The following is a 13,885-nucleotide window of genomic DNA, read 5'->3' as shown; positions in this document are numbered from 1 at the left end:
TGACGTGGATTTGTAGGATTTTTTCTCCTTATTTTGTTTGTTTTATTAATAAAATTATATATTTATAACTTTTATTTTTCTTAATAAATAATATTTTTAATTTTTAATCAAGTAATTTTGCTTTAAAAATGTTTTTAGTAGGTAAGTAAAATTACAATTTTATTACAAAAAGAGAAGGGGAAAATTTGTTGTAAAGAAAATGTCCTTACTTTGTTATGATGTAAATAGCGGCATTCTCGCACAGTAATGTGGCCAAGTTGTATAAGAAAAATTAAAATAATTAAACTCTCTAGGTGTATTTTTAAAGACGTAGTATAATCCATGCAGGGGCCGTAACCCTGTTGGGGTAATTTGCACTGGATCCTTGTCTAAATTTTAAATTGAAAGTCTCAATTATGAGTTGGGGGGTTTATTTTGCATGACATATGATTGGTGGGATGGTTTATTTTGACAGATGGAGGTCAGTCTCACTTCTCGAATGACTGAGGTGGTTTTAATTTCATGTTAATATCCATAAAAAAATGTTCATTTATATTATTTATACAAATATTTAAAAAATATTACTTGGCCACTTGTATTTGATCAATTATTTCCGTCTTGTTACTGTTATTTTGTTTTGACACATTTCACTCACAAACAACAGACAGACAGCCAGCCTTCTAAGATCTTCTTTTCCCTCAATTATATTCAATTAACAGCTACTTTGATATTACTAAAAGTAACACTAATTAACGGGAGAGTATGTAGGGAGTCCAATCCTGCAATAAATAGCCTAAAACCGGCCTTTGTACGTATCACCATTAATTTCCTGAAAATCGAAATCCTTTTCTACTTTGTATATACTACATACAATTAATTCTATTTTAATAAATCATTGTGATTCAATACACTGTGTAAAACATTGATCAAATATAAAGAGACAAACCTTTGGATTGGAATATGTTGACCATTGCATCTATGACCATATGTTGATCTACGTGTACAAGGCCTGTTTAGCTAGTTGCTTTGCCCCTGTTGCTTGAGCCAGCTGTAAAATGGCTGAACAAATCCAAAGGTTATTTTAAAAAGCTTTTAACTAGCTGTTAAGTATAACTAATTGGGACCAGCTTTTGAAATATATATAACGTACATAATACATTACCTTTTGATTTATAATTAAAAGTCTTAAATCGTAGGTGGTTAGGTGCTGTGTTATGTCTTGACGAGATTGATCCAATATGTTAATTTATATCCATCAATTTCAGATGCATGCTTAGACTATAATGGGCATACAATTAAAGACAAGCCTCATTGTAAAGATGCTCATCTTTGTTCTCTTTCTATCCGCTCTTCTCTATCTCAGTAAAAGAGCTGGCGAATTAAAAGGAGCAGGTAATGATAAATGTATTAAGTATAGATGTACGTATCATACAGATAACTAGCTACTGACCTTTTTCGACACTGTTAATATTCCAGACTCTATTGGGTGGGGCGGACATACAGTTATTTAACCCCTTGCTTCTCTTTTGTTATACTTTAATTATGCTACGTTTAATTACATTACCTTTGTATTCTAGTTATCACTAATTCAAAATCACAACAAAAGATTAAAAGATTTAGTGTCGTATAAACATTTTCCCATATAAGAAACAGATTTTTATCTATGTATATTTTTGATTGTACCAACATGTTTTAGATGAAGCCCGTAGTTTATCAGATTTACAGCATGCAAAGAGTCCATCAGAAGTTGAATCAGTAAGGGAATCCATTAGTTTAGATGTCTACTATGAGGCTTTATGTCCAGATAGCAAGTAAGTAACTGCTAGATATCATATGATTAATATTATATGCTTATCCTAAACATCGTAGGTATTAAGTTTAAGACGAATAAAGAAGAAATTTTAGAGGGGGGGATAATTTCTTCTAGTGGTGATTTCTCTTGGGAGGGTTGGGGTACCTTCCCCTGAGTTAATTAAACCTTATCTGTAACTATAAGAATCTGCACTCTAAAGGGGAAACATATCGGTTCAGCGGTTATCAAGATCCTGCGCTACAGAAAGACACTTAGATATTCTGTTTTTTCTATATAATTATAAATCTAACTTTATTTAATTTTCAGAAATTTTATTGTCCGACAAGTTGGACCGACCTTTGAGAAATTGAGTGAAATTATTGATTTAAATTTTATACCTTATGGCAAAGCTTCTTCTAAGGTGAAGATTTTTTTAAATCTATAACTTGTATATGAGTGCTAGGAAAATATCTTTATTACAAGAGCGAGGATTGTAGCTGTAACCTTTCTATTTCATAATCCTTGATAACTTGTTATCTAAACCAATAAAAGAAATGATAAATTAATTCACTGAGTGAAAAATTCTTTGATACTCTTTGTTTATATTTCGGTGAACATTGCACCCTCTTCAGTCTAAATGACATAAATTATATTAATTTAATTTACATATTAAAAGATAAGTAAAAATCAAGAAATTTGTAAAACTATATCTAGAGGCAAAAAATGTTGCTCGTAAAGGATAATTTTTAAAAAATAATATGATCAACCTTGTAGTTTAGCTGGATATTAAAAGTAAACTGATTGGTATTTTTTAGCACAAGACAAATATTAGCAGGGGGGGAAGAAAGTTTTAGAAGAGTATTCATCTTACTCCAATGATCCATATCTTTGATTTCATCATCGTAAGTCTTTTGACATGTTTGTTTATTACAAATTAACCTTTTTATCCGTATATTCAGAAAACAGCCAATGGCTATGAGTTTGAATGTCAGCATGGACCCCCAGAATGTCATGCAAACAAATTTCACGCTTGTGCTGTTAAACAGCTAGAAACTAAAATCAGGTGAAAATTTTTTTTTAGTTTCTATTCATTAGAAAGTATGTTAATAGCTATCAACAAAATGAAGGGTATTTATGTCAACAAGGGATTTATCAGAAAATACAGTAAAAATTGTTAATGTTTGAAAGACAATAACATCAAAGTTAGTAAACATTCATATGGCATAAGAAAGGAAGTGATTGGAGCCTCTATAATCAAACTTATGGACAGAAAGACGTACATATCATAGTTGTAGAGTAACAGTGCTACTAATAAAGATGTTCTCATCACACTTTGACAATTATCTGGTCTTGTATTTATTTAGTGTTCCATTGGTTGTATGTTTGATGGAGAATAATTTTGATACCAAAAATGGTTTGGTCAAGTGCGCTAAAAGACTCGGCATTTCTTCCAGTGAAATAGGTAACATTGTTAGATTTTTTTAAAAAGTCAAAACATTAACATTATCGAATTTTTGCAACATAAACTGATTTTATTACCTAGGTATTTTGTTTAGTTTGAAATGTTTGGGGCTACCTGAGAATTTTTCTTTATAAGGTTGACATACCTTTCAATAAAATAGCCTAAAAACTTGTCCATTGCCAATAATAGTCATACTTAAATCTGTTGGTCTAGTGCAGGGAAATTTAGGAATGGTTTTTGACTATTTTACTGCTCTACCCTCTCTAGATGATAGGGGCGCATCTGCTAGAGCCTAGAATATACCTAACAAACATTACTTTTAAAACTGTTGTACAGTTTATGATTTATTTGTGCTATATTTAGACGCTTGTGCAGAGGGGAATGAGGGAAACCATTTATTATATCTGTTTGGAGAAATGACTCATGATTTAAAGTAAGTTTATTCAAATTAGCGTAAATAATTCCTGCCAATCCTAACCCAATCCTTCCCTATATTTTTTTGGGAGGGGATGTAAAACCATTATTTTGATGTGAGATGTCAAAAAATTATCTGATATTGAATAAAATGAATTAATAATGTTTTATATTCAGTCCTGCTGTATACTTTATACCTACAGTTGAAATAGAGAAATCACAAAATAGGTAATATATTTATTTATTGATAAATAAAACACTTGATTGATTGATTGATTAGCTAATGGTTCTTTGTGTTCAGACCTAAGTCTTAATGGAGTATGTTGAAACTCTTTTGTATAGGCACGTCAGCGTAAGCTTCATGTTCAAGCACATTTTGACTTGACCCCCCTTCTCATTATTACCTCACCCTCGCCGAGTTAAACAGGTGTCACTAATAAAGTCACCATTTGAATAACTTGTGTACATGATTATTGGAAATTCAATCCACTCAATAATATCCCTTCCTAAAGCAAAAACAAACAAAGAGAGTTATAGTTCCATGGTCTTAGCTGAGTTCTAAAATAAGTAAAATATAGAAGCCTTCAAATTACAAATAACAAACTTTCCAGAAAGTTTGGATAATGGATTTTACACTTTTATTTTGTCAAGTTTGCTTTATTAGTTATGTTTAGCTTCTGGGTTAGATGTGTTAAAAATCTTAAAACGCAATCTCAGGGACAAGGGAAGGTCTGTCTGAACAAAAAGTCTATTAAAATCATGCAAACTAATCACGAAACCTTTGTTAGTGTGTAATATTATCGATGATTCAACCATTATTAAAAAGGGCTTGTAGTTGAATATGTTAGGGTATAAATTAGTTAATCTAAATTCACTAAACCTCATCAAAATTGTGTAGATTATTAACAGGGATCGGCAGCCGCGCGTAAGCCGCGTGTAAGCCTCAGTGATATCGTCATTTTATCACTATAATATTAATATTAATATGTATAAAACTGCTCTTTAGCAGACAATCCTTCTTTCTGAAATTTCTTTTTCTGCTCACAAGCAGGTTTAAAAGTGAGGCTGAGGCGCGGCTGCCGAACCCTGATTATTAATGTTATTAGCAGACCGATTAAAAAAAATAACAGAGTAGGGAGATTAACAAAGAACATTTTTAAATACTTCCTAAAAATAAAATCTTTAAATATTTTTCTTACCCATAAAAGGGAGAGGTCATTTTCTAGTAAATCCCGTAAAGGTGTGTGTTATAAGGCCTAAAAATAGTAGTAGAACGATAAGGTGCTCTATATATTTGTATTTCCTATTGAATAGAACAATAGGGAAGAAATTTTTTTTTTTTTTTTTTGATAACCGTACCTGGAATATCTGAAATTTCTATCAAACGCTTTGTTTGGCTCAAACTGACACAAATAAAAAAAATATAATTATAATAAATCAACCTGTAAAGAATGACTTCTTCCTTTGTTTAATGGTATAGATTGTTCTTAACCTTTACCTTGTACCTATAGAAAACATTATTATTATAATTATATTTTTTTTAAATTTTTGTCAGTTTGAGCCAAACAAAGCGTTTGATAGAAATTTCGTATTTTTTTTAGATAATCCAGGTACGGTTATCAAAAAAAAAAAAAAAATTTCCCTATTGTTCTATTCAATAGGGAATACATATATCTAGAGCACCTTATCGTTCTACTACTATTTTTAGGCCTTATAACACACACCTTTACGGGATTTACTAGAAAATGACCTCTCCCTTTGTAACTGTTTAAAGACGAAAAACAAAATATTTTGACAAATTTTTACTTCGGCTCATTTTCAAACACTTCCTAATTAACCCTTCAGAGCAAGTTAAAGTTTCAAATTGATTCAATAACTAAAAAACATCTTACTTTAAAGCTCAAAAATAAAATCCTTTGCTCATTACTTATTAAAACGAGGATGACAACATCCATAAAAGCGAAGCTCTGAATTGGAAGGAAAATCGAACATTAACACTTATAGAGTGACAGAACTGAATAAACTGAACATATGTCTATACAAAATTAAAACTGATTAAATACTTTTTACTGTTTAAGGACATACTAACGTTTTTAAGACTAGTTATAGAGAAGCTTCGCTTATAACACCATACCTTGTTGTAATAGCTTGTTTTAAATGGACGTACCTACTTTCTAGTAATGATTATAGAGTTGCTGCGCTTTCCAATTTGTACCTAACTGCAATAGGAATTAGCATGTAAAGTTTGAAATCGAAAGGACAATCTAACCTTTTTAGATTAACGAAAAAAGCTAACTGTAACGGATGGACGTACGGACGGACTTACGGACTGACCCTAATTATAGAAAAGCTTCGCTTTTTAAAAATAAATGACCTTGAAACATAAAGAACTAAATTCTATTTGACGATCAACTTAATTTAAAATAAGCATAAATAAACATATATTGGTGCCTTACCACAAAGTTGCCTATCAAGCACCGATCCCCCTCCTTATTTGAATTATATCTTTTGGTTTCCTTAATGCTATACCAAGACTCCCTACCTTTTGGTCGTTTACAGTTTGTTTTAAATTAATGGTCGGGAAAGGGGGGATTCTGTGCTCTACAAGGCACTATGGGGGAAATTACCCATTTTTTAAATTCTGTAAAAAGTTTTGTAAATGTTACATTCAGAGAAGATCAGTTGTTTTTAGTATAGCAGTACATAATAAATCATGATTTCAGGGAAGCTTCTAATTTACATTACCCATTTCGCCACTTCCCTCCAACTTGTTTCACAATTAGAGGCAAGAAGTTGTCAAGAAATACCAAATTAAACCACAACATATGTATATCATAAAATTTAAGATTTAGAAAAGAATAGTTATGTAGTTCAGAATTTTATTGATAGGTGTCGTAAAAACTTTTTTTATGTAAAGTTTTTAGATGAGATAAATATCTAAACAATCTTAAATATTTTTCAAAATATTACAGCTATCCACTCTTTGGGATTTTCAATAAATTTTATTCACTATTAAACATATAATTTACGAGTAGTCTATGATTTAAATGAAATATATAAATATTTAAAAAGCATTAATTAGCTCGTTCATCTCAGAACTGAACATGTAACTAATCTCTGACTATCCTTTTTGCATGGCTTGTAGTAAAGTGAGCAAAAACTAATAAAATAATGCTTGAGTTTTTCATCAAATTCTGCCAAAAGTTGCATAATCTCATCATCTAGTTTTAACTGGAAATCTAAGAAATCAGCTCTAAAGCATTGTTTGCCAGAATAGCCTTCCCTTGTCCCTGCGCAATCTGACTTCATTCCTTTTGTATTTTAGTATTTTTAAACTGATGATTTAATACTTTTAGGTTTAAAAAATCTCTAAGAGACCTACATGGACAAATCTGCGAAGAATATGAACAAAAATACAAGAAGCCTTATTCCAAGTGCCCGCAACCATAAAATATAAAACACGAAAAAAATCTGGGGAAAATGTGCTTGTGATTTGTGAAAGTATTTAGAGAAAAAATTGTCCATGAAAAAAAATTGAGAATGTCAGGTTCAAAAAAATATTAGAAACAGACATCTATGATACAAAGTAGCTTGATGTCTGTCCGTCCGTCCCTTAAGATCTCGGTAACTACTGAACCGATCGGATTCTACTCTTCAGGGTATATACCTATTGGTCCTGTGGTAGTTTTAAGCTATTTTCTAAGGGGGTGGGACACTCCAACCCCCCCAAAAATGAAAATTTCCTTCCCCCCAAAAAAAATTCCCTGGTGCTGCCCATAAATTAAAATTACCTCATGGGGCAAAGCCCCTAGAGGCTCAGGGCGAAGCCGCTAGTATTATATAAAGTAGAAAGTTCTTTGTTTGTCCTTTATCTTGCTGGCCAATGAAGCGATTGGGTTCTCCATTTTAGGTAAGCTTAAAGTACATAGGTCCTGGGAATGGTTTAGACTATTTTTTTAATGTAAGTCTTGATATAGTTTTCTTTTATTTTTCCACCCAATGCCTCCCCCTTTCGGTTACAGAGACCTTAATTGCTAGGGGCACAACCGCTAGTATCATAAAAAATTTGTGACGTAAACCCAAAAATTTAAATCTTTATTTTTCCTGGTTTTCTTCTACGAATCTACTTAATTAAATACTTAGGATAAAATCTTTTATTGGGAGAGGAGCTTTTTGAAAATAAACATAACTAATTTGGTTTTTCATGAAAATTGAGTAGTAAGGGGATCAATTTCATTATTAAAAAGGATTTTACAAAATGCTTTATAAAATTTTATACCTATTGTCTTCCTAATTTTAAAATTTTAAACTACTTATTCATTTCATGTATTTGCAATAATCTTTTCAAGATACTCGGAAAGCAAAGAACTTTTACAAAGTAGGTTTAGATTTTAAAAATTACTTAATTTATCTTCAGTTGCATAATTTGTATTAAATTAATACTCCTTATATGTAAATTTGTTTGGTCTATCTAGTGCATTTATGTCCGATTGCTTAATAATCAGCTACACTATAAATTCTAGCAGAATTTTTTTTTACAGTATAGCTTCGAATCCGCAGGATTAGAACCGGTTCTCGGCCATACTGAAAATTTCATGTATGGCATCGCATAACAGACAATTTTGCAGATATTTTAAAATGAATGTAAGATTAAAACCAGTTTTGTTTAATCATTTTAACATCTGCGGAAAGCTGTTTGTAATACGATGCGATAGATATGTATTGTAAACTTTAATATTCTAAGATTTCATAGCCTTGTTTAGAAACTTTTATACAATTATGATCTTTTTAAATCATTTGTAACTGTGATAAATAGATATTAAAATCTAATGAACATGTATCGTCAGCGTTTTTTTTTAATTTGACATAATTTGAGATTGGTACATAATAGTCGTCCCATGGTTAAAATGTTACTCCAAAGAAAAAACTGTTTTGTCTCCAACTATTAGTTTCACCTTTAATTGCAAAAAGGTTAGAGTAACATCTTTTTTTTGATAAAAAGAAGAAAATAAAACAATGAAAATATCTTTTATTGTTGATTGGCAGATAAGTTGGAGGCAAATTGGTTTTGGATTGTTGCAATATATCCGCTCCTAAAATATCACTCTTATATTGATATATGTTTTAGTTATTAACCAGAGAGAGATAGGACAATGAACATAAACCGAATCTTCCCTCAGAACTTTATAAACAATTTTTTGGCCTTAGTTATATTAAATTTATTGCTGGTGGGAAAGGCTAGGGCAATAGAGTACTAAATGTTTGTTTTCTCTAAAGTTAAAATCCAACAAAAATTTAAATTATGTTCGATATAATTGGGAGAAGATTAATTTGTCCTCCATTGTCCAATCACTGCACTGTATTGAAATTATCAGAAATAAAACAAAATAATGAATTATTGTATAATTGTATTATTTTAATTTTACAGCATAGTCTAGTTTAGTTTAGCGATAGTCAAATTAAAAATTGTAAAATTTTATAATAAATGTTTTAATAAATCAAATAGTTTTTTTTAAATTGGTAGCGAAACTTCTCTATAATCAAAGGCTTATCTGTCTGTATGTTGCTGTTAGAGTTCTCTAAAAGTGTTGCAAAATCTTGCTTATTGAGCTTTTCAAAACCATACATGAGTTGTTTTTTTTCACAACTAGCTTTCTTAATGTTCGTTTGTCTATCCGTCTGATTTGTTAAGCTTTGCTTTTAGGTATATTGTCATCAGTTTAATTGGGTCATATTATAACATACATTGTAAAGGAAGATAAATAAATGACAAACAATAATTTGGACGCAAATATTTCTTATCTTTTAACATGTAAATACAAATATCTTTATGTTGTATTTTACTTACTATAGCGGTTATTGATAGAGTACTTGTTATAACGTAGTGAATCATTTTGTCAACAAGTAACAATAAATATGATCAGCAAATTTTATTAAGAGGACCTTTGGATTTTGTCATTTTTTGTATATAAACAAGTGAAAAATGATTATAGTATGATGTGACAATCTATATTTTGTTTTTAAAATAAAAATTAGATTTATTTTAAATGTTGCAAGAGCCTTGTTCTATCTATAATATCCTTTTACTTAAGTAACAGGATGTTTGTGTGTTTGTACCGAAGGATCTCGCTAACCGCTAAACCGATTGGGTTCTCTATAACAGGGTATCTTCTCATAGGTCTTGGGAAGGTTTATAATTATTTTAGGGGAGGGTACCACCACCCTCCCAAGAGAAACACAATAAATCGAAATTTTTTTCTCTCGAATAGAGACTCCTACGTAACATTGCACGGTACCTAGAATCTTGATAGACTCCTACGTAACAATGCAAAGTATCGTATTATTAAAAAAAAAACATTTAAAGTGCCACTATAAGCCTCTAGGGGCGTAGCCGCTAGTATTATATAAAGTAGTTAGGTTTTTTGTGTGAAGCTTAAGATCTGAACAATTACTGAACCGATTGGGTTTTCTTTTTCAAATAACCTTTCATGCTCTTGTGATGGTTTTTGGCTATTCTATTTTTAGATTTACGTCTTAGCAATATATTGTTTTAATTGTTTTTCAAGAAATTGAAGTCAATCATATTTCCAGACAATCTCTTATTCCTACTTACAATGTCTTGTACTTGCTTTAATTACGGTAAGTATTTTTAATAAAAAGTGAAACTACATTATAATTCACATAATATCAGAATTTGGTATCCAAAGCCGCCCGGCTTTTCAGTCATTCATTAAACCGCGCGGCTGAAAAAAAATAATAAGCCACTCTAATCCGTAGCAAACAAATTTCGAATTCAGCCACCAAACAAAGAGACTTTTTAGCAGCTGTAACCGCTAAAGTAATACAATAGCTTCGACTAAACTGAAGTGTAGCATCAAATAACCGCACGGATTTGGGAAAGCTTGGCTGCTTGGAGGAAGAATCAGCCGCAACTATAGTCTATTGAAGCCGAAATCTTAAACCAGTTGCGCAGTTGATGACTCGCGGCTGCCGATGAAAGTTTAATGATAAACGATAAAGATACGTGCATGGGATCATAGGATTAACTGATGGCGGCTGCGGCTTTCGAACCCTGGGATTAAGACAATGAAAGATTAATCAATTAATGTACCCCCAAATATGTTAATTCATATATTCTCTTTAAGTAAATTAAAATCTTTGGTTGAAAAGTTAAAGCATTAAAATGTTTTATACAATTTATAGGTTGTTGTTCCTGGCTGAATTGCTGCCCTTGCAGGTAATGTAGATTCAATGCTTGCCCTCCAACCACTCAGTCTCTATGATGCAAAAATTGTCAGCTAGCAAGGATGACAACATCCATAAAAGCGAAGCTCTTAAACGGTACGACAATCGAACATTAGCACTTTAATAGTGTCACTACTGAATAAGCAGAATATAAATGCATAAGTCTAAATAAAATTATAAGTAAACTTGTTGCTATATTGCTTAAATACAGGATATTGTTTAAGGACATACTTACAATTTAGGAATTGTTTATACAGATGCTTCGCTCATAACACTGTATCTTGTTCTATTGGAATTAAAATTTCAATAATCAAATGAATAGAATAATTATATCTCACACAAATTTGTGTCAATAAGGTTAAAAATCAACATGCTTTAAATTGACGTACATACTTTCTGGTAACGAATATAGAATTGTCACGCTTCCTTAATCGTACGTGCCTAATTGTTATAGGAATCAGCAGGCAAGTCGTTAGAACAATTTCAACATGTATAAATTAACGAAAAGTGCTAACTGTTCCGGACAGACCGACCATAATTATAGAAAAGCTTTGCTTTTAAAATGTGGTTTATTATTCTATATTCTACTTATAGTAATTGTGGTGGAAATTATGATGACGGAATTGTGGAATCAAATTCTGTAGCACAAGTAAGAATTTTTCAATTTAAAACATAAATTTTATCTTTTATTGAGGATATAAATCAAGGATCGTATAAGGGGATAAGTCAATCAGTGGCGTGCGAACCGAAGGGGGCATTTGGGGCAATCGCCCCCCCCCCCTAGCGACCAAAACGCCCCCCCCCCCTGCCCCCCCTAAATGTTGAAAAATGCCCCATTTTGCCCCCCCCTGGTCAACAAAAATGCCCCTTTTTGCCCCCTACCCTACAAAAAGCAAAACTATCCCAGTTTCCAAAAAAAAGATCAAGAAATACTCAAAAAAAAATTTTTTGGCGCTTCGCGCCAATCAGACATTTACTATTCATTTAGCCTTACCAAATTTTTAAATTAGTGTAGAAATTAGGTTATAATCTTTTTTCACTGAACATAACAAACCAGGTAATAGGAAGTATTTTATTTTGTATAATATAAACTTTTTACCAAAGAAATTTTATACATCCCCAATGATGATACACAAAATTACCCCTTATATAGACTACAATTAGTGGATGAAATGTATGGAAACTCGACTTAATTAACCAACCAATCAAAATTCAATTAAATTCCCCAAAGTTGTTGAGCCAATGAATAAGAAAATTTTATATGAAATATTGGGGACTAGTGTAATAATATGGTTGAGATAGATTTATAACTGTTAAAGTAGTGTAATAAATAGCCCAAAAACCCCTCCCTCCCTGCATATTTGAAGAAAAAAATTTGCGCTTCGCGCCCTTCCCAATGGTTTCTGCTTTTTATCAAATTGTATATTTTGTTTTTATTTCTATAAAAACATGTGTAAACAACAAATATTTAATCAAAAAGTTATTTTATATAAAAAAGAAACAGCGTTGGTATTTATCTAAGCCTTTTTCTCAACACTGTATGTCTGTCTAAATGAATAACTATATATGATGTAATATTATTTTCAGGATAAGTTTATCATTTTTTTGTGTACATACCCTTACAAAAAGACATGTTTTTTTATGGCAATTTTCATTAAAAACCCTAAAACTAACTACACTCTATATTCCTAACTAAAATACGCCACTCTTGTTGTCTTTAATTGATTTTAGTTCAAAGGGGGAGTAAATATTTTTAGGTGCGCTTCACGCACCGCCCTTATAAATCATTGGAAACACCACTTTATCAAAAATTAACAGAATTTAAAGTGCCATTTAAAGAGGGTAGGATATGTTGATATAACTTTTTAGCTTTTCTATAATTCACTATGGCTGTCAGTACGTAATGCTAAGGGGGAAATGTGCAATTAAAGATAGAAGGCTAAAACTTAATGTTAACATTCCCATCATCATGTAGTATAATTAACTATTAAAAATTCATGGAGGTCGGACTGCTTTTCAGGACATTTTTGGCTATTTTTGTATCTTTTAAATTTCGGGTATAGTCCCTTTTGTGACATTGCCTCTTAAGGTGCATTTCGACGTATTTTCACAATAGCTTTCACCTATTTATAGCTCCTGCGGGGCCAAAATTTTACAAAATCTTAAAAATGCCCCCCCCCTAGACAAAGTGCTTCGCACGCCACTGAAGTCAATAAGTGATAAATGGATCATCTCCAATGATAATATACACAAACTTACAACTTTATTAGATTACAATTATAGTAGTTGATACGTAAGTACACTCAACTTAATGAACCAGCCATAGACAGAATTCAATTAAAGTCCCCAAAAATGTTAAGCCAACGAATTCGAAAACGTTATTATAAAACTTTGTGGACTAGGGTAAACAGCCCAATGTCTAAGTACTTCAGGACCATCAATCCAATATGATGGAAAATAAAAGATAAAATTTCTTCACACTATATAACCGGTTTGATTAAGCGGAAAAAAATGAAAATGATGTTCTGAGAACTAAAAAAGGATTAAAAGTATTTGCAAGAAATAATCCTTATCATTAATTTCCTTTTAATTAATTAGAAAAATGTAAATAAAGGAAAGGTCGTCTTCTAAATAACGAAGCTGCCAAAACAAAATGTAAAATTTTTTATTTCTGATTTTTATACTTTGATTCCGCTTAGTTTTGATTAAAAGGTGGTAAAAATTTTATGAATTACATAACAATTATAATACTAAGAATAATAAAGATAGAAACGAGGGAAAATTTTGAAAAAAAGTAAAATTTTATTTTGCATTTTTGCATATGGCAACTTGATTGCAGACTATTTGCTTCACAACAAGTTACGTCACAACTGGGAATTTTTCTACTTTAAAAAAAGAAGAAATGTTGAAAGCTACTTTTATTTTTTTCTAGCAAAAATGGATTAAACGAAACTATAATTTATTTTCAGCCAAAATTTACTTAATTTTTATAT

The 13,885-nt window shown here is 31.1% G+C and overlaps 1 protein-coding gene and 1 long non-coding RNA gene across 3 annotated transcripts; both read left to right on the top strand.

The window, feature by feature from the left end:
* Nucleotides 1-1,217: 1,217 nt before the first annotated feature.
* Nucleotides 1,218-9,150, top strand: LOC145325068 (gamma-interferon-inducible lysosomal thiol reductase-like). Of its 2 annotated transcripts, XR_013881392.1 has the most exons (9): nt 1,218-1,371; nt 1,676-1,790; nt 2,099-2,192; nt 2,731-2,834; nt 3,136-3,233; nt 3,597-3,666; nt 3,825-3,875; nt 7,004-7,194; nt 7,686-7,806. XR_013881392.1 is itself a non-coding variant. In XM_080167898.1 (8 exons), exons 1-8 carry the CDS (start codon nt 1,263-1,265, stop codon nt 7,095-7,097), a joined length of 735 nt encoding a protein of 244 aa, XP_080024024.1. In that variant the 5' UTR covers nt 1,218-1,262; the 3' UTR covers nt 7,098-9,150. The 2 variants fall into 2 exon arrangements, 1 of the variants encoding a protein (XP_080024024.1); XM_080167898.1 differs by having other exon boundaries at nt 7,004-9,150.
* Nucleotides 9,151-10,170: 1,020 nt separating this feature from the next.
* Nucleotides 10,171-11,588, top strand: LOC145324392 (uncharacterized). The gene is made up of 3 exons (XR_013881273.1): nt 10,171-10,286; nt 10,851-10,884; nt 11,487-11,588. It is a non-coding gene; the product is annotated as an uncharacterized LOC145324392 (long non-coding RNA).
* The last annotated feature ends 2,297 nt before the right edge of the window (nt 11,589-13,885 follow it).

Source organism: Acartia tonsa, chromosome 7 (assembly GCF_053477335.1).
Source record: "Acartia tonsa isolate MP-2025a chromosome 7, ASM5347733v1, whole genome shotgun sequence".
NCBI lineage: Eukaryota > Metazoa > Arthropoda > Copepoda > Calanoida > Acartiidae > Acartia > Acartia tonsa.
This window is presented reverse-complemented; position numbering and strand designations above follow the sequence as displayed.